The 18,660-nt window shown below is 51.1% G+C and overlaps 7 protein-coding genes across 7 annotated transcripts; 4 read left to right on the top strand and 3 right to left on the bottom strand.

Annotated features, from left to right (window-relative positions):
* Positions 1-120: 120 nt before the first annotated feature.
* On the bottom strand, positions 121-2,474 carry BO82DRAFT_160381 (putative bifunctional fatty acid transporter/acyl-CoA synthetase (FAT1)). The gene is made up of 5 exons (XM_025630251.1): positions 2,418-2,474; positions 1,875-2,306; positions 1,660-1,815; positions 456-1,602; positions 121-376 (listed from the first exon to the last, which is right to left on the bottom strand). Exons 2-5 carry the CDS (start codon positions 2,158-2,160, stop codon positions 223-225), a joined length of 1,743 nt encoding a protein of 580 aa, XP_025488334.1. The 5' UTR covers positions 2,161-2,306; positions 2,418-2,474; the 3' UTR covers positions 121-222.
* Positions 2,475-3,455: 981 nt separating this feature from the next.
* Positions 3,456-5,207, top strand: BO82DRAFT_357548 (putative peroxisomal 3-ketoacyl-coA thiolase (Kat1)). The gene is made up of 6 exons (XM_025636047.1): positions 3,456-3,690; positions 3,755-3,850; positions 3,910-4,758; positions 4,813-4,877; positions 4,928-5,039; positions 5,103-5,207. Exons 1-6 carry the CDS (start codon positions 3,586-3,588, stop codon positions 5,139-5,141), a joined length of 1,266 nt encoding a protein of 421 aa, XP_025488333.1. The 5' UTR covers positions 3,456-3,585; the 3' UTR covers positions 5,142-5,207.
* Positions 5,208-5,754: 547 nt separating this feature from the next.
* BO82DRAFT_435230 (ML domain-containing protein) lies at positions 5,755-6,850 on the top strand (the record flags this gene model as incomplete). The annotated part of the gene is made up of 3 exons (XM_025641010.1): positions 5,755-5,966; positions 6,030-6,246; positions 6,316-6,850. The coding sequence occupies 3 exons, from the start codon at positions 5,755-5,757 to the stop codon at positions 6,415-6,417; spliced, it is 531 nt and encodes a 176-aa protein (XP_025488332.1). The 3' UTR covers positions 6,418-6,850.
* On the bottom strand, positions 6,840-7,941 carry BO82DRAFT_343208 (H(+)-transporting V1 sector ATPase subunit F). Its single transcript, XM_025633610.1, has 5 exons — positions 7,793-7,941; positions 7,685-7,719; positions 7,585-7,618; positions 7,373-7,510; positions 6,840-7,277 (listed from the first exon to the last, which is right to left on the bottom strand). Exons 1-5 carry the CDS (start codon positions 7,817-7,819, stop codon positions 7,137-7,139), a joined length of 375 nt encoding a protein of 124 aa, XP_025488331.1. The 5' UTR covers positions 7,820-7,941; the 3' UTR covers positions 6,840-7,136.
* A 277-nt stretch (positions 7,942-8,218) lies between these two features.
* Positions 8,219-9,624, top strand: BO82DRAFT_405487 (Nur1/Mug154 family protein; the record flags this gene model as incomplete). Its single annotated transcript, XM_025639493.1, has 2 exons — positions 8,219-8,476; positions 8,539-9,624. The coding sequence occupies 2 exons, from the start codon at positions 8,219-8,221 to the stop codon at positions 9,622-9,624; spliced, it is 1,344 nt and encodes a 447-aa protein (XP_025488330.1).
* Positions 9,625-10,508: 884 nt separating this feature from the next.
* Positions 10,509-13,735, top strand: BO82DRAFT_386061 (putative NTP binding protein; the record flags this gene model as incomplete). The annotated part of the gene is made up of 3 exons (XM_025638228.1): positions 10,509-12,392; positions 12,423-12,597; positions 12,712-13,735. 3 exons carry the CDS (start codon positions 10,509-10,511, stop codon positions 13,401-13,403), a joined length of 2,751 nt encoding a protein of 916 aa, XP_025488329.1. The 3' UTR covers positions 13,404-13,735.
* A 1,568-nt stretch (positions 13,736-15,303) lies between these two features.
* BO82DRAFT_291963 (methylenetetrahydrofolate reductase (NAD(P)H) MET13) lies at positions 15,304-17,307 on the bottom strand (the record flags this gene model as incomplete). Its single annotated transcript, XM_025631749.1, has 3 exons — positions 15,304-15,497; positions 15,555-16,426; positions 16,484-17,307. 3 exons carry the CDS (start codon positions 17,305-17,307, stop codon positions 15,304-15,306), a joined length of 1,890 nt encoding a protein of 629 aa, XP_025488328.1.
* Positions 17,308-18,660: the final 1,353 nt, after the last annotated feature.

The raw sequence follows: 18,660 nt of genomic DNA, 5'->3' as shown, positions 1-18,660 counted from the left end.
GCCTGTCCACTTTCTATAGATGACCAGCTCTTCTCATCGAGCTTCTTGTACTGGGTGCCATCCAGCCAGTACAGTTTGTCACCGTCCCAGTCCGTCCGTGGGTCCCATCCCTTCTTGGTCAGAGCGCCTTTGGCTTGCTTGAACGTAACTCCGGTTTCCACCCTGGCAGAATGTCAGCGGCTACTCCCTGCTTTCAATGAACTTGGAATAACAGCGGGAAGCTTACTTCTGTGTGAGCCGAATTAGCCGAGGGAAGGCATAAGACGGCACTCCCCTCTTCTTCAACTCGGGATAGAGGTTGGCCATGACTTCTGTCTCGGTGGCAGGTGAAGCATCCTCGAGTGTGATACCCGCAGCACCAGCTTGGCCGTCATACCTAGTAAGAACCACTCGTCAGCATGGAAGCACATTCAGATTGAGGATATGGCCTTCGCCCCGGGAATACAATGACATACGCGCTCAGCTTCACACCGTATACCACGGCATCGTGAATGCCCGGAAGCCGGCAGATGTGATCTCGAATCTCGCCTGCACTCACGTTCTCGCCCTTCCAGCGGAACGTGTCGCCCACGCGGTCTTGGAACCTTACCCAGCCGTCATGATCCCGAACCACCAGATCGCCGGTGCGTTGAAACAGATCCCCTTTCTCGAACACATCGCGCAGCAACTTCTTCTCCGTGGCTTCATCGTTGTGGAGGTATTCGGTGAGGAGCCCGCGGCTCTTCACCCGCCCGATCGCCTCTCCTTCTTCGCTAAGTCTGGCTTTCACGCAGAAGCCTGTCTTAGGATCACGGTAGGGCATTTCGGTCTCCCTGTCATACTTGACAATATAGGTATCGTTTTCCATCACACGCTTGATGAAGCCCGAATGTCCAACCTTGCCGGCGGCCCACGCGCCCTCTCCAAAATTATCAAATTTGGCCACGCCCTCTGTGGATCTATAGAATTCGCGGATCTCAGGCACGCCGAATCGTTGGCGGAAACGCTCCCAGATCTCTCCACGCAAACCATTGCCATTGGCGACTATGCAGGCATGGTTGCGGTCGTAAGGGGAAGGAGGTGTTGATAGGAGATACCGACAGAGTTCACCGATGTATAGAATGCGTGTGGCCCGCGAATCATGCACGTCCTTCCAGAATTGCGAGGCGGAGAACTTGCGCCGGAGGCAGAGCGTACCGGCATTTCCAACGGAATAACAGATACCAGTAAAGTACGCAGTTCCATGGAAGAGGGGAAGGGAGGAGTAAGTCCGCAGAGGATAGTACTTGGAGCGGTTGTTGATGTCGACCGTCTGGGGGTTGGATGTGATTAGCCCCATCATGTTGCGAATAGCGCAAGCTTTGGGCTTGCCCGTGGTACCCGAGGTGTAGATGAGTGCGCTCAGGTCACTAGGAGATCTCTTAGCAGCGAGCAACCCCGTTGGAGTAAATTGCTGCAAGTCTGCTGATGTGATAAGTTCTGCTGTACCAGAAGAAACCCCTTCGAAGGATGTCAGGTTGAAGGCGAGGTGTGGCAAATCCGAGCAGACATGTTGCGACAAATCGGGTGTTGATACAATGAACTTGCTGCCGGAGACACTGAGACAGTGAGTGAAGGTGTCATCTGCTCGGTTTCAATCAGCCCTAGCTTCGATCAAGCGTTCTCATCGCGCATCCTTACCGCGCAGATTTGTGTTGATGAGAGCAGCAACAGCCCCGAGTTTCGAGAGTGCGTAGATGGTCACGACCATCTCCGGGGAATTGGTGGTGAAGACGCCCACGAAGTCTCCCGGGCCTATACTCCTGGCGTGAAGAAGAGCGGCGAATCGATCAACCACTGTCGCATAAGGTTAGCTGGACCGAAGCACCTCGGTGACAATGGTTGGGCTCACATACAATTTTTCAATTGTGCATATGTCCATGTCTTGTTCTCAAACCAAAGTGCCTCGTCTGCGCCATGACCTTCCACTTCAACGACTCGTTCGAGCATCTTGTAGATGGTGGCCGTATCGCCTAGCTGCGCAATGCGTTGACCCAAACGATTTGTCCATGATCTATCTTTGTACAGAGCCGAGATATCACTGGCAATGGAGTATTTGGCATTGAGGTATGCACCTGCCGCGACAGAGAGGGTAGATGCGATAGCAAGAGAAGATGTGCTTATCTCCGAGAAGAGCTCCATGATGACGGTTATTTTCCCCAGCCTTGGTAGTTTGGGGTGTGTGGATGTGTATGATAGAGACTCGGACAGTGACCGCTGCAATGGATGGTTTTAGAGGCTATGTATCAATGACACGGGCCTCAATTGCATCGGAACAGTCCAGTTATCTAAGAAAAACAACATCAGAAAGTCAAGATCCGGGGTAGTTAACAGTTAAAGGCATCCGAATGACGAATGGGGCTATTAGAAAGTTCGGAATCTGGGGTCGGGAGACAAACAGCTGGGAACTGCCGTTCGCCTGTACGGCGGTACTGTAACTAACTATTCCAGAGTTAGTTTATCGAAGCAACCGTTACAGAACGAGGCGGTAATTAAAAGTCCAGTCGCATCCATGCAGGCTAGGTTATCGATGTTATCGATAACTTCCCCCCACTTGTCCATGGACACGTCTGCTGCAGATTCGGAGCGATAGATAGTCGTGCTTTGTATGGAATCATGTTAGTCTAAATTGATTTGACTGTTTGACTGCAGTGCGAGTATGGCTCTATTCCGTCCAGCAGCGAGGAGGGAGTTTCTGCATATGAGCCAGAGAGTAGACTTCAGTTCCATCGTCTTGAATGGTTTAGTGATTGATCATCAACTGTCCGCTCAGCGTCGGACCGTCGGGGTCAGGGCATGTTGCCAAAGTCGCCCTCTTCTATTCGAATATCATCAACTGCCATGACAAATACCGTGCACAATTTTGCTGCACGTGGTATCTAACAAGATACCCTTGAAACTTGACCCGCAACTGACAGGGTGCGCGGGGAGGACTCAGAGAAGAATTCTTAATAAGAATGGAAATCCGGAGAGGAGACAAGCCAAGATTGCGGAGGGACCGACAACCGACTGAGCCGAGGCCGACGGGACTTACCGTATCTTACCCATCTTACCATTCTTACCATTCTTACCAATCTTACCAATCTTACCACCGTCTACAGCGAACCACTCACACCTCGGCTTGAAATGCGTATCGGCTTTCTGAACTGCCTCGATGCTCACCCGACCTTTCCATGGATCGTATCACAGACCAACTCACACCTGTACGTAAAAGGTTGGCGGAGAAAACCTCATGAGGGGGGCAAGGTGGATACACTCGATACAGCAGACCCGCTCGATCGGCATTGCAAGACTGGTCGCTCCCACTCCCTAACCCGATCTCGGCTCGGCTGCTTTTCTGCATCTGGCGTTCCCTGTGGTTGCTGGAGCCGCGGCTGTTTGTCTGGCGGCGGTTTGCCCCAGCTTAATAAAACAATCCCAACTCCTAGGGATAAGTGCCTGAATCACCTTTCTATTGTTTCTTTGCGCTGACTTCTGGCTTTCATACATCTACCGCAACCTCTAACAGTCTGGCAAAGAATCTCTTTGATCTTCAGCGGGAAAGGAGAAAGACATAGAACTAGCACAATGTCTTCCCCTCAGCAACGGTTATCTTCGATCGCAAACCAGCTTGCCAGCCCGGCAGCTGCCTCTGCCAGGCAGAAGCTTCTGTCCCAGAACCCTGACGATATTGTATGAAACTACAACAACCTATCGCGATCTGGGGTTTACACTGGAGCTGACTTGAGATTCTTAGGTGATCACATTTGCCGCCAGAACCGCCCTCACAAAAGCCAGAAAGGGCGGGCTTAAGGACACCACACTTGACAACCTTTTGATCTCGTTGCTCACAGTATGTTGCCTGTGTCTGCTTGCACCACTTGCCCGTCAGCTGACCGCATCCTTCATTAGTCTATCCGCGAAAAATCTAAACTGGACCCCAATCTCGTTGAAGATGTTTGTGTCGGAAATGTCTTGTGCCCCGGTTCCGCCTATGTCGCACGCTCTGCAGTATTGGCTGCAGGATTTCCAGTAACTGCAGCTGCTTCTGTTGCCAACCGTTTCTGTTCTTCTGGATTGCTGGCCATCCAGAATATTGCCAACCAGATCATCGCTGGATCCATTGACGTCGGCATTGCGGTTGGAGCGGAGAGCATGAGCACCAATGCTGACGGAGGCGCGCCTGAGATGTCCTCCCAGGTCATTTCGCACCCCATTGCTTCCCAAAATGCACAGCCCATGGGTCAAACATCCGAGAACGTCGCCGCCCAATTCAACATCTCCCGTGAGCAGCACGACCAATTTGCGGCAAAGAGCTACCAGAAAGCCGAGCACGCTCAGAAGTCAGGCTGGTTTGAGGACGAGATTGTCCCCGTCAAGACTCAAATCAAGGACCCCAAAACTGGTGAGGTGAAGGATATCATCGTTGATCGCGATGATGGTATTCGATATGGCACGACTGCGGAGTCGCTGGGCAAGATTCGCTCCGCCTTTCCCCAATGGAAGCCCAGCGCTACCACGGGTGGAAACGCTAGTCAGATTACCGATGGTGCCGCGGGTCTGATTCTTATGAAGCGTTCCCGCGCCCAAGAACTCGGTCAACCCATTGTGGCCAAGTTCTGCGGCGCCACCGTGGCGGGCCTGGAGCCCAGAATCATGGGCATTGGACCATCCATCGCCATCCCCAAGATCCTTTCCAAGTTCGGGTTGTCCAAGGAGGAGGTTGACATCTTCGAGATCAACGAGGCTTTCGCATCGATGGTACGGGCGCTTCCACTCTATAAGAGCACAATCAACGACTAACTTTCCACATAGGGCACGTATTGTGTGCAGAAGCTAGCCTTGGACGAGGCCAAAGTCAATCCTCGAGGTGGTGCTATGTAAGTCTTCGTGGTTTTTCTCCGATGCATCAGCTGCTAATCAATCTTAGTGCTTTCGGTCACCCCCTGGGCTGCACTGGAGCTCGCCAAGTCGTCACCGCCCTCTCAGAGCTGCGCCGACAAAATAAGAGAGTCGCAGTGACCTCGATGTGTGTCGGAACTGTAAGTTTGTCCCAAGTCAAGTGGCTGATCACCGCTCAATGCTGACCGAGGGTTTCATTGTAGGGCATGGGAATGGCGGGCATCTTCGTCTCCGAGCATTAAAGCAGAGTTTGAACCTGTAAATAGCTATATTATGATTAATACATTGAATACATAAGTCTCAAAGGCTCAAGCGTGCAGTCATTATCTGTATGTTGGTCAATCATGAAAGTTTAGTATTGCGGAGATTGATGTACAAGGCATATGCGTAAACGATAAGCTGCGCCCTCTGGGGCGATGGGTGGTGGGTCAATAGCCCCAGATTGAGTATCTTAATTCCATAGCAAGTGGTCCTCACTACAGTAGACTTGAAGAAAGCATCAAGGATTGCAAAAATACCAGCAGCTCGAGAATTTGGATTGAATTCAAATAGATCGACCATGCATTCATTCTAATAACAGTACGTAAGGACTGGAAAGGGCGCAGGCACCATCACGTGGGTTTTCCCCCAGCCGTCGTCATCGGCGGCTGCCAAGCCAGGTACGTCCCATGACACCGCTCTTCGTCTCCTCCATTTCGCCTCCTCACCGTGCATCACTTTGCTTCCCAATAAGCTCCTCTGCTCGAGATCTATACAGCGTATACACTATCCTCACCCGCCCACTTCGTTCACAGCGCCCACATCGCGCTCACTTATCAGGACACAACACGCCACATTCCCTCAAGTCTTGCAACCATGAAGTTCTTATCTACTGCCGCCGCAGTCCTCCTCAGCGTCGCTCCCTTCGCCGTTACCGCTCGGTCAATCGACTTCTTCAACTCGCAGTCTCCAATCAGTACCAATGGAATCCCTGTCAAAGGCGACAATCCCTTAGAATACTGCGCCAATCCTTCTGGCGACGTTCTCGAAATCAAGAAAGTCGACTTGTCCCCGAATCCTCCTCTTCCGTACGTCGTACTGCGATATAGCCGCTTGTCATCTCCGTGATATTCGTCGCTAACCTTTCGCAGTGGCCGTACTCTTACGATCGAGGCCAGTGGCACATTGAAGGAGCCGGTCGAGAAGGGTGCTTACGTTCTGCTCGAGGTCAAATACGGTCTGATTACTCTGATCAGGCAGAAGGCCGATCTCTGCGATCAACTTACCAATGTTGATCTCGAATGCCCGTTGAACAAGGGCGATCTGGTCCTGAGAAAACAGGTTGACCTGCCTAGTCAGATCCCTCCGGTACGTTTCACAACCATGGAGAAACTAACTGCTACGAATCGGAACTGACCTACGGCGCCAATTGTATAGGGCAAATACACGGTCCATGCCGATGTCATGTCTGTGGATGATGAGCGGATTACCTGCCTCGAAGCCCATAACATTGAGTTCAAGAGGGGCTCTCTCTTTTAAATGTCAAGAGCATATTTTGAGATGCTCACCACTCATCTTATGATGCATAAGAGTTGTGGATCGTGCTAAATGTCTACGGGCTTCTTTGCCGATCATGATCATCTGTTTTGCGAGCTTAAATCCGTCTTGTGACCTCCTTATGTTTTGAGTCAGGTTATTATGTCCACTTATTCTGCTTGTTGTTGACCAGTGCTCCATTAGCTAGTGTTTTACGCTTCACGATCATTACTACTCGGCCTCCTCGCCTGCGTTCTCTTATTTATGGCGTTCTGGAGCATTTGCTCAGAGACTAGCATACTGTCATATTGTTCACGACCGTTCACCGTTGGGCCTCCTGTCACCATAGTACTAATAGCATGTGTACCAAGATCAAATGAGCAGACTTTGTCTGCTAGTGTATCAAAGATCAAACTGCTAAACCCCCTATCCAGAGTTAACACTGTGCATGGAGACTGGTATGTGAAAAATAATACCATTAGACAGGTTCCGAATATCAGCTACGCTCTTGCAACATTGACAGGTGAGGTGTAATTCTATGAACAAATATCATGGGTATCTTTCTCCCGCGCTGGGACCATTCGTTCTCCATAATAGTGCGGGAGCGACCAGGTAAAGGAGCAACAGATAGCAAGGGAAGCGTATGCAGCACCGTCGGCAGAGAATCCAGTCTTGTGTTGATTGCGCCTAGTGGACAATCTCCTGCCCCTCCTGTCCCTGATTTACTCTCCAAAGAGTCGGCGCACCCGCTTCAACACGCTATCCTTCTCGGGGTCGTAGGGATGATCCTTGCTGGGGATCTCGAGGACCGCGGGGAAAGCCTCGGCATATGAATCGACGGCGTGGCGGATGCGCTCCGCGATCTGGGTATGGGTTGTCAATACCTGTGGATTTCCAGCGACCAGGCATCGCTATTGAATGTTGTGCGAATGTCACACACACACTGTTCATCACGTACATGTTGGTTGATGAGCAGGACGGCGATGTCCTGTCGCTCCTGCGTGAAGCTGTGGAATGCTTTTTCGATAGCAGAGGTTTCTGTCTTCGAGTCTACCACAAGAAAGTTTCGTTGCGCGTCCGGCCCATCTGTGACGTGCTTCAACGGAGGGTCAGTTGTTGCTGGCCACATGCTACCAATGTTCGGCGGATACTTCGAGGGGTAACACGTACACCGATACCCGCGAGGAGAAGTCCAGTTACGGAGCTGCACATTGAGGACCCGGTCAGTCGCAGTGACTTGAAAGTATTAGATGAGAGGTAGGGACTTTACTCTTCATCGCCGATGACAGCAAGGAACTGCCGTTCCTATCGGGCCGTTGGAGGTCAGTATGCGGGCCAGCTCAAGCAACAAAGCGGGGGTGCTGTAATGGGGGTTTACCTTGTAGGAGACGGCGGCGGCCGACATGGTGTTATCGTGGAGAGGAGGATGTGGAAAGATGGACTCGCTCGACCGGAATTGTCTGGCGTTGCGAAGGATCCAAGTAAGGCCCGCGGAAACAAACGCACAGCTGGCCCCGTAAGTTGAGTCTCGATCCCGATAAGTTCAATCCATCGGACGTCGTCATACTAAGTTAAGCCCCGGTGTCTGCTTATCTAAGCGGGGCCGGCCGCTAACTCACTTATCCCTCATTGTTGTTTACAACCGGGAGGAAAACTTGCGGCTTCTACTCAATCATCTTATCACGAGCTTGGTTCCTCAATAAGTTCCCGTCTACAGCTACTCTCTCCTAGACATATGTCTAGCTAGCTTGCTTCTCACTTCCAATAATATCCCCCATTACCTAGCTGCCTTGCCGTCCCCGCCATGCCCCGGCTAGTGCGCCGCCGCCCGTTGACGGAGCGCATCGCATCCTACCTGAACCCTTTAGACTTTCTATTGTGGCTATCCGAGGAATTCGACACTCATGACTGGGATCAGTTCGAGAAAGATTGGGCATTGCCGCTCGGTGTGCTCCTGAACCTGACTTTTCTCGTGGCCCGAGCCAACAGTCAAACAACAGGCAGTCAAGCTATAGATGATGTGTTTGGCGACGATGAGAACACACCTTGGCTGAGCTGGTTGGTACGTGCTATCCCCCCATATGGCTCGAACTTGAACAGCGGCGCTCACCTGTTCATCGATAGACCTCTTTTCTTGTACACTTCCTTACGTTATTCTCCGCCCTTAATGCTTTCTATACATTTTATCGGAAACGCCTTTATCGTCTCTTCGAAGCCTCGATTGATCGCGCCCCCGCAACACCATCGGCGCACCGTGTGCGAGTCGACTCAACGCCTGCCACTGCGTCCCCTTTGCGGTACTTGGCCGACGCAATGTCTGGATCGGCACAATCGAGAGCGCATCCAGATGCTCAACGCGATGTTTGGGAGCTTGCTGTCTGGGACCCTCTCCCTCTTTGCATTCGCCTGTTCTGCCTGTTCAGCCCCGGCCATGTTCTAGTCTATTGGTTATTCCTACCGACTCATGTGTCTGATCCTCGCCCCAGCGTTACCATTGTGACCACTCTTTTCCTGGCAGCTCTGCTTTCAGTGCAGATGATATTCCTGTCCTCATCTTACACGCAGCAGGCGAAGGACAACATGCTAGTCCATAAAGAGGTTCTCCGCGAGTATGATACCAAATATGTGCATCCTCGGACCCAGCCTCTGATGAGGGATGTTGGAACTCAATTCTCTGAGTCTGATACCGACATCAAGCACAACAAGGTCGACACATTCACGCCAACTTTCGTCATTAACCGAGGATTCAAGACAAGTCCAAACCCTAACTATATCAAACATATCGACCCTGAAGGATTCTCGTCAGGACAGCAATCCGCAGCGGGTACACCTAGTGGTCCCACATATCGTTCAAGTGCCCTTCAAACCCCCAGTCATTTGCGCGATGCTTCTCCAGTTGTCCGCAACCCAGTTGTATCCATTCGGCAGCCTCAATTCCGACGAACACCAACCACTACAGGCGATGGGGGCAGCCTTGGGGTTTATTCTCACGCCAATTCTCCACTGAGGAAGTCGGTCTCGGCGAATCTAGACCGCCGACTTCAAAGTAACGGGGACTTTTTCTACAAAGAGCGTGGTACAAGCGCAGTGAAGAGGCAGTCCAGTCCACTCAAACGAAGCAATGTGCCCGGGGGAGAAAATCCAGCCACGCCAGGCCCCAGGCGGAGCCAACCTGGCGCACGCCGTGAAACAACTCATTTCTTGTTGTAAGCATTCGATATACGCCCAACCCTCACTTGACCAGGTTGGTAGCAAAAAGTGTTTCTTGTACAAACCATATCAACAACTTTCGCCATGGCTCATCCTCGTGACTTTGCATTCTTCAAGCATCAAGTACGGCGTTCAGTGCGCTCATCTGATTTTATTTGTCCTTATTATTTTTCCTTTTTTCTGAGATCAGGTCTTCTCAGGCGGCGTTGAAGATTTCCAGTCATTTTCGGGAATGGAGTTGCCGATAACCAGCCACTGTACAATATGCTTTTTGATCATCCGCAATTATGAATACCGTTTGTTCCTTGGCCTTATCGTGTTTTTCTTGAGTTAAGATCACTTTGACTTGTTTGGAAGCGAAGGTTGTATGACTACTCCGTTGAACTCCACTTGATCACTTGATGGGTGTCCGGGCTATCGAGTTTTCGTCGTTTCTGCAAATTGCTTCTCAATGCGACCAGCAGGAAGCATACTGAAACTCGGACCTGCGTGCGGCTTCCATGCCAAGTGGTATCAGAAGTCTGAGCTGCGCATTCCGCATTGGTCAGCCCCCCACCCCTGCCTCTGTATTCACACATTCTTCAGTGAGGCGAGCCTTGGCCATCCAACATTCCACCCATATCATTATGCCTGTTATCCCTTAGCATTTCCTCAGCAGAACGCGTCTAGTACTGGTTTCCCAGCCTTTCCCGCATGATGTTCGCCTGGCTCCGTCGAGCCTCGTTTTCGTCCAGCACATCGTACTGTACACCTTACCGCACACGAGTCCTCGCACAGCTCCCGAATCAACGATATCGCCATCAAATCCAGTTCAGAGGGAATGGGTCGGTGTATTGATGCAGCCTGAAGCTGCTGGTGTTCCTCTGATTGAGCAGCGGTCGAAGATGGAACACTCCCTCCACCTACCGAACAGCGATAACATGCTGCACTTTCGAAATCCCCGTGGCAAGCGCACAAGACCCCATGACGCAGCAAAACCCCCAGCACAAGCCACAGGGCTCTCAGGTCGGCGAATCGAACAATCTACACCGTCGACGACCGAAGACCCGAAGACCATGACAGACAACGCCGTGCGGAGAATCAAACCCACCAAGCTCCCACTCCCCATATCCCCCGTCGACAAGACCAAAGAATCTGCTGGAACGCGACTTGCTGTAATCGAAACCAAGGAACAAGAAAGCGATCGAACTATTCGTCCAAAGAGATCTCTGGGGGCGTTGTCACTTGCTGCGCCTAAGCAGCCCGAGAAAGGCGGCGATCAATACTGGCGCAAAGTGCGAGACAGGTTTGAGAGGGAAATACCAGCTCCGTTGCGCAGTAAAGAGAAGCACAAGGAATACTATCAAGAGGCATATCGGAAGATTGTGTCATTGGCTACTTCACCCAGGCAAGAGATTGCTAACTACAAGTTGAAATTAACGGGAGGTATACCTCGGGATGACAAGTTGCATACACGCCCCGTCGGCTTGCGGAAAGATGTTCCAAACCTACACCTTGACAATCGACCTCCCCCAGGAACAAGCTTCTGGAGATCTGAGACTACTCAAGCCGTCGGTCAAAGAAAACGTCCAATTACTGGAGAACGAGGGCCGAGTTTGCCGACCACTGAGACCACACAGCCAACGACATCCGAGAAAACAGATGTAACGACCGACTCATCCGACCAGTCATATCCGATATCACCAATTTCAGCACCTGCAAGTTCCGTGACCGACTGGGAGGATCGGTTTGTTGTGAACATGCCGTCAGCAAGAGAGCCCAATCCTTTGCATTTGAATGCACAGCAGATTTCCAAATTCCAGCAGAGCATCGAGAGGGTTCACAAGGAGGGTGGAACAATGCTCGATCCTGAGACGCTTCCAAGCCCCCGTACCACCACTCCTGAGGACAAGCCCAATCCTACCGACCAACGCGAGAAGAAACTGATTGGTTTAGACGGCCAGGAGCCGAGTCCTGATCCACCTTCTTATGAGAAGAACGATGACGAATGCGCTGGTGAACCACCTCGTTATTATAGTCCTGATGAGATTGGAAAGCCACGGTTCAGCACGATTTGGGAAGAGTCACCTGGGCAGTCGACCAACACGCCTTTTGCGGCGAATGCCGACGGCTCTTTTTTAGGATGCAAGGAGATCAACGGACCGAACGACAAGAACCCGGACGAGATTTTGCTTTTTTCGACCACGGACGAGCGCCCCAGGGTAATCGATATTCCAGGCCCCAAATCCAAGATACCCCGAGAGGGAAGAAGAGCCACGACACATGCCCTCACAGCAGCAGCTCAAGAAAAGGCGCCCCCTCAGCAAGATCGAAACCCAATTTTACAGAATTCGAACCCTGCCCAATGCTCGAAGCAGTTGCCAAAGACGATGTGCAAGGACGCAAATTGTCGACTGCCCCAGAAGTCAGAAAATCTTTCGAAAGAAAATGTTTCGAAACCGCCTTTGAAAGAAAACCGGGTACCTCAGGGAAACACGACGACAAAGTCTCACGAACAAAAGCCACCCCGCAAGTCCGACGATGTATTCATTATCACACCCACTATCACACGCACTATGGTTACCATGACAGACCTGAGGGCTCATGCTCAAAAGACTCCGAGCACACAGGAACCCACATCTCGAGCCGCAGGAGAGATCATCACAGGCACACGGACAAAGTCCCAGGCAGGCTCGTCCGCAGCAGGCCTGCGGCGAGTGACGCAAAACTCGTGGGAAAGGCAGAATCCAATTTGCACACCATCCTCCAAACCGACCTCTCCCAACCCAGTAAGCCCGAAGACAACATCACCAACACAGATACCCACTATCAAATCTCGGGGCATAGAACCCGAGCGCCGAACGTCGGACAAGCCAAGGCCTATACGTGGATTCATCCGTACATCCGGGGCGTCAAAGGCTACAATAGAAGGCCCGAGCAGTCTTCCGCGAAGTAATCCTCCACAGAATCACCCACCTTGCCTGGCACCTGGGAGTGGAAACACACCGCCCATGGTATCACGAAGCGTGTTCGAGCCCGCCCCTGACCTGAAGAAATCATTGGTGCAAGACAATGCGGCCCAGGTGGCAAGCTCATCAGCTGTTCCAGATGTATCGCCCTATATCGGGACTACATCCTCTGGCCCCGAAATCTCTCCCCAAAATTCTATCAGTCGAGACGGATCGGAGGAGGGGCTCTCACCTCGCGAACTCCTGAGCTTCGAAGTGGCTGAACTAGACGGACAGCAGGTTTATGAGACACCTCGAGAAGAAGGGGTATTTCATTTCAATGTCACGGACTTCAATGCTGATATCCTAGGGGACCCAGCGAAGCAATCCGAGGGCGGCACGAAACGGCCCGAAAGCACGGAGGATCCAACCGACGACGACGATCAGCCAATCTGGACTCTTATCAAAGACGCCATCATAGACTCTGCAGTACAGCTCCAGCAACTCTACAGCCAAGTGATGGTGAATCGCGACAACAAAGCGATGCTGGTCCGCATTGCCTTTAACAGCATGCTCATGATGATCGAGCATTGCCTCCTCGTGCTCAAGAATTTCCTAGCATTCCTCTCCCTCTACAACTCCACCGGTGCCTGGCCCAAACCGTCCCGCAAGGACCTCGTCCGCTCGCTGATCGACCATTGCCAGGCCGCGCTGTACATTGTTACCCTGGGATTCTGCATGATGATAATCGGTCGAGCAGCTGGGTACGTCGTCCTCGTGAGTACATGGGTCATTTGGTTCGCGAAACCGTTTGCGTGGTTCTTCGGCGCCCTGGGTCGGGCACTGTGTTGAGGGAGTCATCCGGGCTTGGCTTGTACTATATGCTGTTATATTGGACAGACAATACCGGGCGGTAGTTGGTCTTTTCCCGCGGTCTCAAGGCGTCATGGGTGTGTTTTGGCGGGGGGAGTGATTAGAAGCGCCGGCGATGTGCTTTTTCTTTTTCCTTTGGGATTGCTTTGTATGCGGTTTGGCCAGTGTGTCTAGAACGGATTCCGTCTGTTAGAGTGGGTGACACGGTCGGTTTGTGTCACGTTCACGGGTTACGAGATTTCCTCCCCGTTCCGTTCGTTCTGCTGCCATTCTTCTTTGCCACTACTCGACGATGTCATTTATATCCTCCGAATATGAACAAACTCCTTCATGCTGCTGCTGGCCGCATCTTGTTGTAATTCCTGAAACATACTAGGTCAACCGGTTCCGGTGTCCGATCAGTAGGTAGGAACTCTATTGCAGTCTGGGACAGGAACAAGGTGCGCCTGCCATCTGGCAGTTGAGTGAGTCTGTTAGCCTCCTTACCCTATTGACTCAAGTCATCGGTCCTCCTTCTTGCATCAGACAGCTTACTTCCATCCAGATGGCATACTTACTGCATAAAGGCTCTACTATTTCTCGATCGCTGCGAGACAAGCGCTAGCGTTAGTTCCGGGTTTCCAAGCGTAGAGCTTTTCTCTTGCCCGTCTGGGCAAGGGAGGAAGGGCCATTCGTTGTCTACGCGGCGGTGATGAGATACACGGACACAGTTGAGTCGAAATAATTTGTTGATGTGAATGTTATGTTCCAGTCAAGAAGAGAAGGCACAACGCAATGGTGGATATCCTCCCTTCTCGTTACTGTAGTCCAGTCCGAATGAAACAGTCTTCTCCGGATCTCCCACCGGGGCCTCCTCACCCGGTCCTTCCTTCCTTCCTTCCTTCCCCAAGAATGCCATGTCAATTCGGCCACCAACACCCCCGACCACAAGGTGGGCCGAACTCACACAGGCATCACAATCACCACCGCCGCCGCCGCTAGATGTGAAAAAGAAAGCACGAGAACTTTTGAACAGCCGAAATCGATCCCTCGCTTGTAAGGGAAAGACGGCAGATAGAATGAGATGAGACGCGAAAAACAGAAAGTGATCGATGGTGGCCAGAACAGTGTATCGTGCGCAGATTGTTGATAGGGGTAAATATAAGAAGCAATGAAAAAGAACCGTTCTTTAGCTTGACTCCGCCTGTATTCTTGCCTTATCCCATGTTGAAGAGGATGCGCTTTTTTTCCCCAAGTTTGGATCCCAACTCCGTTATACCCTACCTTTGTGTTGAATTTTTGATCGTTGCTGTGCGTAAACAAGAAAGTGGAATTTGCCCGCAGAGTCACTGTTTTGCTGACCGGCGCTTTTTGAATGCGATGAAGGTGAAAATGACAAAAAGAGAAGACTGGTGTCTTCCAAAAGCTTCGAGCTCTATCATGAGAAATAGATGAACAGGAATAAACGTTGAGGTTCCATGCTCGATGTGGGAGTTGTTGTGCAAAACGCAAAAAAATGCCATGCGAGGGGTATATGTTAAATATTAAGAGATAATGGTGAGTGAGAAGATAAGATGCCATGTTGAAGTATCATAAGAATCGCTCAGAGAAGAAATCGTTGAGAGGTCTTCAGTTCATGCCGCCGTTAAACGTTTCGTTGAGTTGCTTGTTGTGGCCCGAGTGTTCCTGACTCAGGGCCGCGGGAGTAAGTCGTTGAGAATAGATAGATGTTGAATTAGGTGTAGTTGTAGTCGTCATGTGTTGAAATTAGTAAGTAGTCGTGAGACGGGTTGAAGAGGATGCATGCATATGAGAATGCATAGCACGATCGTAGACTAAGCGTGTGAGGCCGTCAATATGCCTGTTGAAAGGGGCATTGAGAGAGGTAGATCAGAGTATTCTAGTTCTTGACTGGAAGCTCTGTTGTGGTTCCATTCGCAACGGTGCCGTTGGCATATTCGGCCCCATTCGTGACGCCGTTTTGATGAACCTTGGTTTCACCATCCTCGACAGCAATCTCGGTATCGAGATCCTTCACGTTCAAATCCTTGAATAGGTCGAAGAGGCTGCTGGTGTTGTGGAAATCATTGTTCACTGTAGTTTACGTATCAGTACTAGCCACCATATGATGGATGCATGCAGTGCACTTACCAATGTTAACAAGACACCAGTCATCCACGACGCTCTGGATTAACTTTCTGCTTGGGCTGGAGGCATCGTGACATTTGGCCCAATCTTCACCAAGACGGTATGCCTCATCCTTCCAGGCCAAGAAACTGACCGTCTCCACAATGGTAGGCTGGACAATCTCTCGTCCCGCGAAGATACCCCAGGTTAAAGCATTGGGGCTGTCATTGGTGTTAGTCCGCAGGTTCCCATTCTTAGATACAGCGTGGTATGTGAGGTAACCGTTCTTCTCGATGCGGGCAATCAGGTCGTCAAGTAGATAGGACGGAATCAAGAGTTCCAGGTATGCCTTCTGATAGACATAACCGTTCTTGGGACCCCATCCATATACCGGGTGGGAGGATTTCACACCATTCACGGCCGGCTGAGAGTTGATGGTGAAGATACCCTTCTTGTTTAGCTCGATAAGGTCATCCTTAATAGCGTTGGCTTCGGTGGTAATCGGGCTGTCGCTCCAAGGCAGTCGCGCCAACTTGCCTTCCAGGAAGTCGACAAAAATATGGGTAATGTCCCTGATAGACTTAGGCTGTCCCCACAGCTTGATGTTTTGCTCGTTTGTACCCTTGAGACCAATACCATAACTGTCAAGCTCGCCGAACGCAGGCGACCGGGAATCAGTCCAGCGTCCGTTAGGAAATTCATCCCAAGTCTGCGTGCGAGCGATATAGGAAGAATTGCGGTTCCGCCAGAAGATGGGACGAACATCTTCTCCTCTGCGATTGAGACCAAGCGACGGCCGCCAAGGCAGGGCTCTCTGAAGCGGTGTCTCCTCGGACGGTAGAAGGTTGAGATCTTCGAGAACCAATTGTGTTGACTGAGCAAGGTTCATTGTGTAACTGGCAGTGATTGTCAGATCCTATCAGAAAATACATAGGCGAAAAAAGGTGACTCACAAGTGCAGGTGGTTGAGACCGCTCTCGAGGAGCCTTCTACACATGTCCGCGACCAGGCGCTTACCGATGTTCCTCACAGCGGCATCGTCGTTCTTCACAGGCTCGAGGGCCTCCAGCCAGTCAGGCGGAATCCGCGTTTTCGTCCACTCCGATCGTCTGATGAATGCAGCATACGTCTGGATGGGCATAATACCCGGGATAATTGGCACCGCAACGCCCTTGTTCCGACATTTCTTTACCCAGTCAATGAAATTATCCGTGTCGTAGAACATCTGAGTGATCACGAAAGAGGCTCCTGCATCAACTTTCTCTTTGAGGTGATCAATCAAAAGATCAACGTCCGGGTTGTCATCCGCACCCTCGGGGTAACCTCCGACGCCGATATCAAAGTGGTTGCCGTATTTCTCCCTGATGTGCCTCACCAGGTCCTTCGCATAGCGGAATCCGCCGTCGGTGGCTTCCCAATTTTCCTTTTCACGAGGGGGATCTCCACGCAGAGCCAGGATATTGGTGCAGCCAGCCTTGTAAGCGGCCTGGAGTGCAGCATCCACCTTCTCGACGGGCATATCGGTACATGTCAGGTGCATACAAGTTTCCAAGCCATACACCGACTGGGCAACATTGACCATCTCGCAGGTCAAATCGGAGAGGCGGCCGCCAGCTCCCCAGGTGATGTCGATGAAAGAGGGACCTAGAGAGTGCATGCGATCCATTCTGTCGTAAAGGTTCTGGACACCCTGGGCTGTTTTGGGTGGGAAGAACTCGAATGAGATTCCTGGTCTGCCAGCAGCCTCATTCTGAGAAAGCTTCTCTTTGATATGCATGGTGTAAGGTCAACTGTGGGGAAAATGTCTTCAGTCAGAAGGATTGCTGCGGCACAGAGGCGATTCGGGAGGTTATCCTAAAGATTCATGGACAACAGAGAAGGGGAACTGATTCATTCTCGGTTTAATCAACTTACACAGCAAGTTCAAGGTCTATTCCAAGTAGAACGCGCAGACGGAGATATAGCAAGGCACAGGGTGACTCTTCTAAAAATTCCCCTCGAGAGATGGTAGTTACGTTGGCTCTCTGGTTCCACCGGGGATGCCAGACACACGTACAACGGGGACGGAGGAGGCGGGCTACACGAGCAAAGATGGCCTAACAAACCCCCGTGCAATGCGAAAAAAAAAAAATATATAGAGTAGTAAATGAAAGGGGAAGGGGTGTAGGAATAATAAAAAAGGAGGAAAGAGAGAGAGCGAGAGAGAGAGAGAGAGAGAGAGGAGGGGAAGAAGAGAAAGAAAGAAAGTCCGGACTAGTAAATCAGCCAGCGGAAAGCAAGCCAACAGAGCGACGGCGGACGGAGAAGGTGGGGTGGATGGGAAGGTGGACTTGATGGACTTTGATGGACTTTGCTGTGGCCGCGCCGGGGGATATTAGATAATATCACTATTAACACTACACTATTAAGGGTCCGGACTTCGGAGCTGGCCTGCCCACGGCACGTGCTCTCGGTCTCCGGCGCCCACTAAACCACTAACCCACTAACCGGAGAGCCACCGATTCGGAGCCTTTTTTTTCTTCTCAATCATCCATCACTGATGGTTTCATACCCACCGAAGGAAGGGCTCAAGTCTAATAAGCAAGGAGGCCTAACTCCGTCATACTCCTTAGGGAAGAGAGATGCAGATCGCTAGGGAGGGCTATGTCACCGGATTCAACCTATTGCCATAGATGCCTCTCACTTAGACAATGGGATTATCTTCCAGCTCTTCTATGTGTACAAAGTATTTATCTGTCTGTGGATATCTACTGCGTATGGTTTTGTTGAGAAAATTGATCATTAAATGCCGATAAGAAAATCCCCGGAGTCATGAGTAACCACAGTAGTTACTGTACTGTAAGGCCGGCGGCCTCAAAGGCGGTGAGCTCATTGTAGAAAGCGGGCATCTTCACCAAGCGGCAGTAGCACACTCCATCCATATTCACTACATCGTAACTACCACCGGTGACAGACTGTCACTCTAGCTCATAACATAGAATTCATGGTTTGGTCAATTCAGCGGCCAGCCAGCATAGAGTCTGACTTCCCTGTGGCTATCACGGGATTCTTCCTATCATTGGATGCGAAATATCTATTTCTTCCATCCGATCCCACTGCAATATCCAATACGTTGATGTTCATTTTGTTC

The sequence above is a fragment of the Aspergillus uvarum genome, assembly GCF_003184745.1.
Source record: "Aspergillus uvarum CBS 121591 unplaced genomic scaffold BO82scaffold_59, whole genome shotgun sequence".
NCBI classification, from domain to species: domain Eukaryota; kingdom Fungi; phylum Ascomycota; class Eurotiomycetes; order Eurotiales; family Aspergillaceae; genus Aspergillus; species Aspergillus uvarum.
Note: the sequence above shows the minus strand (reverse complement) of the source record. Positions and strands in the feature narration are given on the sequence as shown.

Coding starts and splice junctions, on each gene's coding strand:
- BO82DRAFT_160381 (XM_025630251.1), bottom strand. CDS start 2,160: ATGGAGCTCTTCTCGGAGATAAGCACATCTTCTCTTGCTATCGCATCT. Junction 1,816..1,874: donor ATATGCACAATTGAAAAATT/GTATGTGAGCCC, acceptor CTTATGCGACAG/TGGTTGATCGATTCGCCGCT. Junction 377..455: donor TACGGTGTGAAGCTGAGCGC/GTATGTCATTGT, acceptor GGTTCTTACTAG/GTATGACGGCCAAGCTGGTG.
- BO82DRAFT_357548 (XM_025636047.1), top strand. CDS start 3,586: ATGTCTTCCCCTCAGCAACGGTTATCTTCGATCGCAAACCAGCTTGCC. Junction 3,851..3,909: donor TTTTGATCTCGTTGCTCACA/GTATGTTGCCTG, acceptor ATCCTTCATTAG/TCTATCCGCGAAAAATCTAA. Junction 4,759..4,812: donor ACGAGGCTTTCGCATCGATG/GTACGGGCGCTT, acceptor CTTTCCACATAG/GGCACGTATTGTGTGCAGAA.
- BO82DRAFT_343208 (XM_025633610.1), bottom strand. CDS start 7,819: ATGTCGGCCGCCGCCGTCTCCTACAAG. Junction 7,720..7,792: donor CCGCCGCCGTCTCCTACAAG/GTAAACCCCCAT, acceptor ACGGCCCGATAG/GAACGGCAGTTCCTTGCTGT. Junction 7,619..7,684: donor GCTGTCATCGGCGATGAAGA/GTAAAGTCCCTA, acceptor CTCAATGTGCAG/CTCCGTAACTGGACTTCTCC.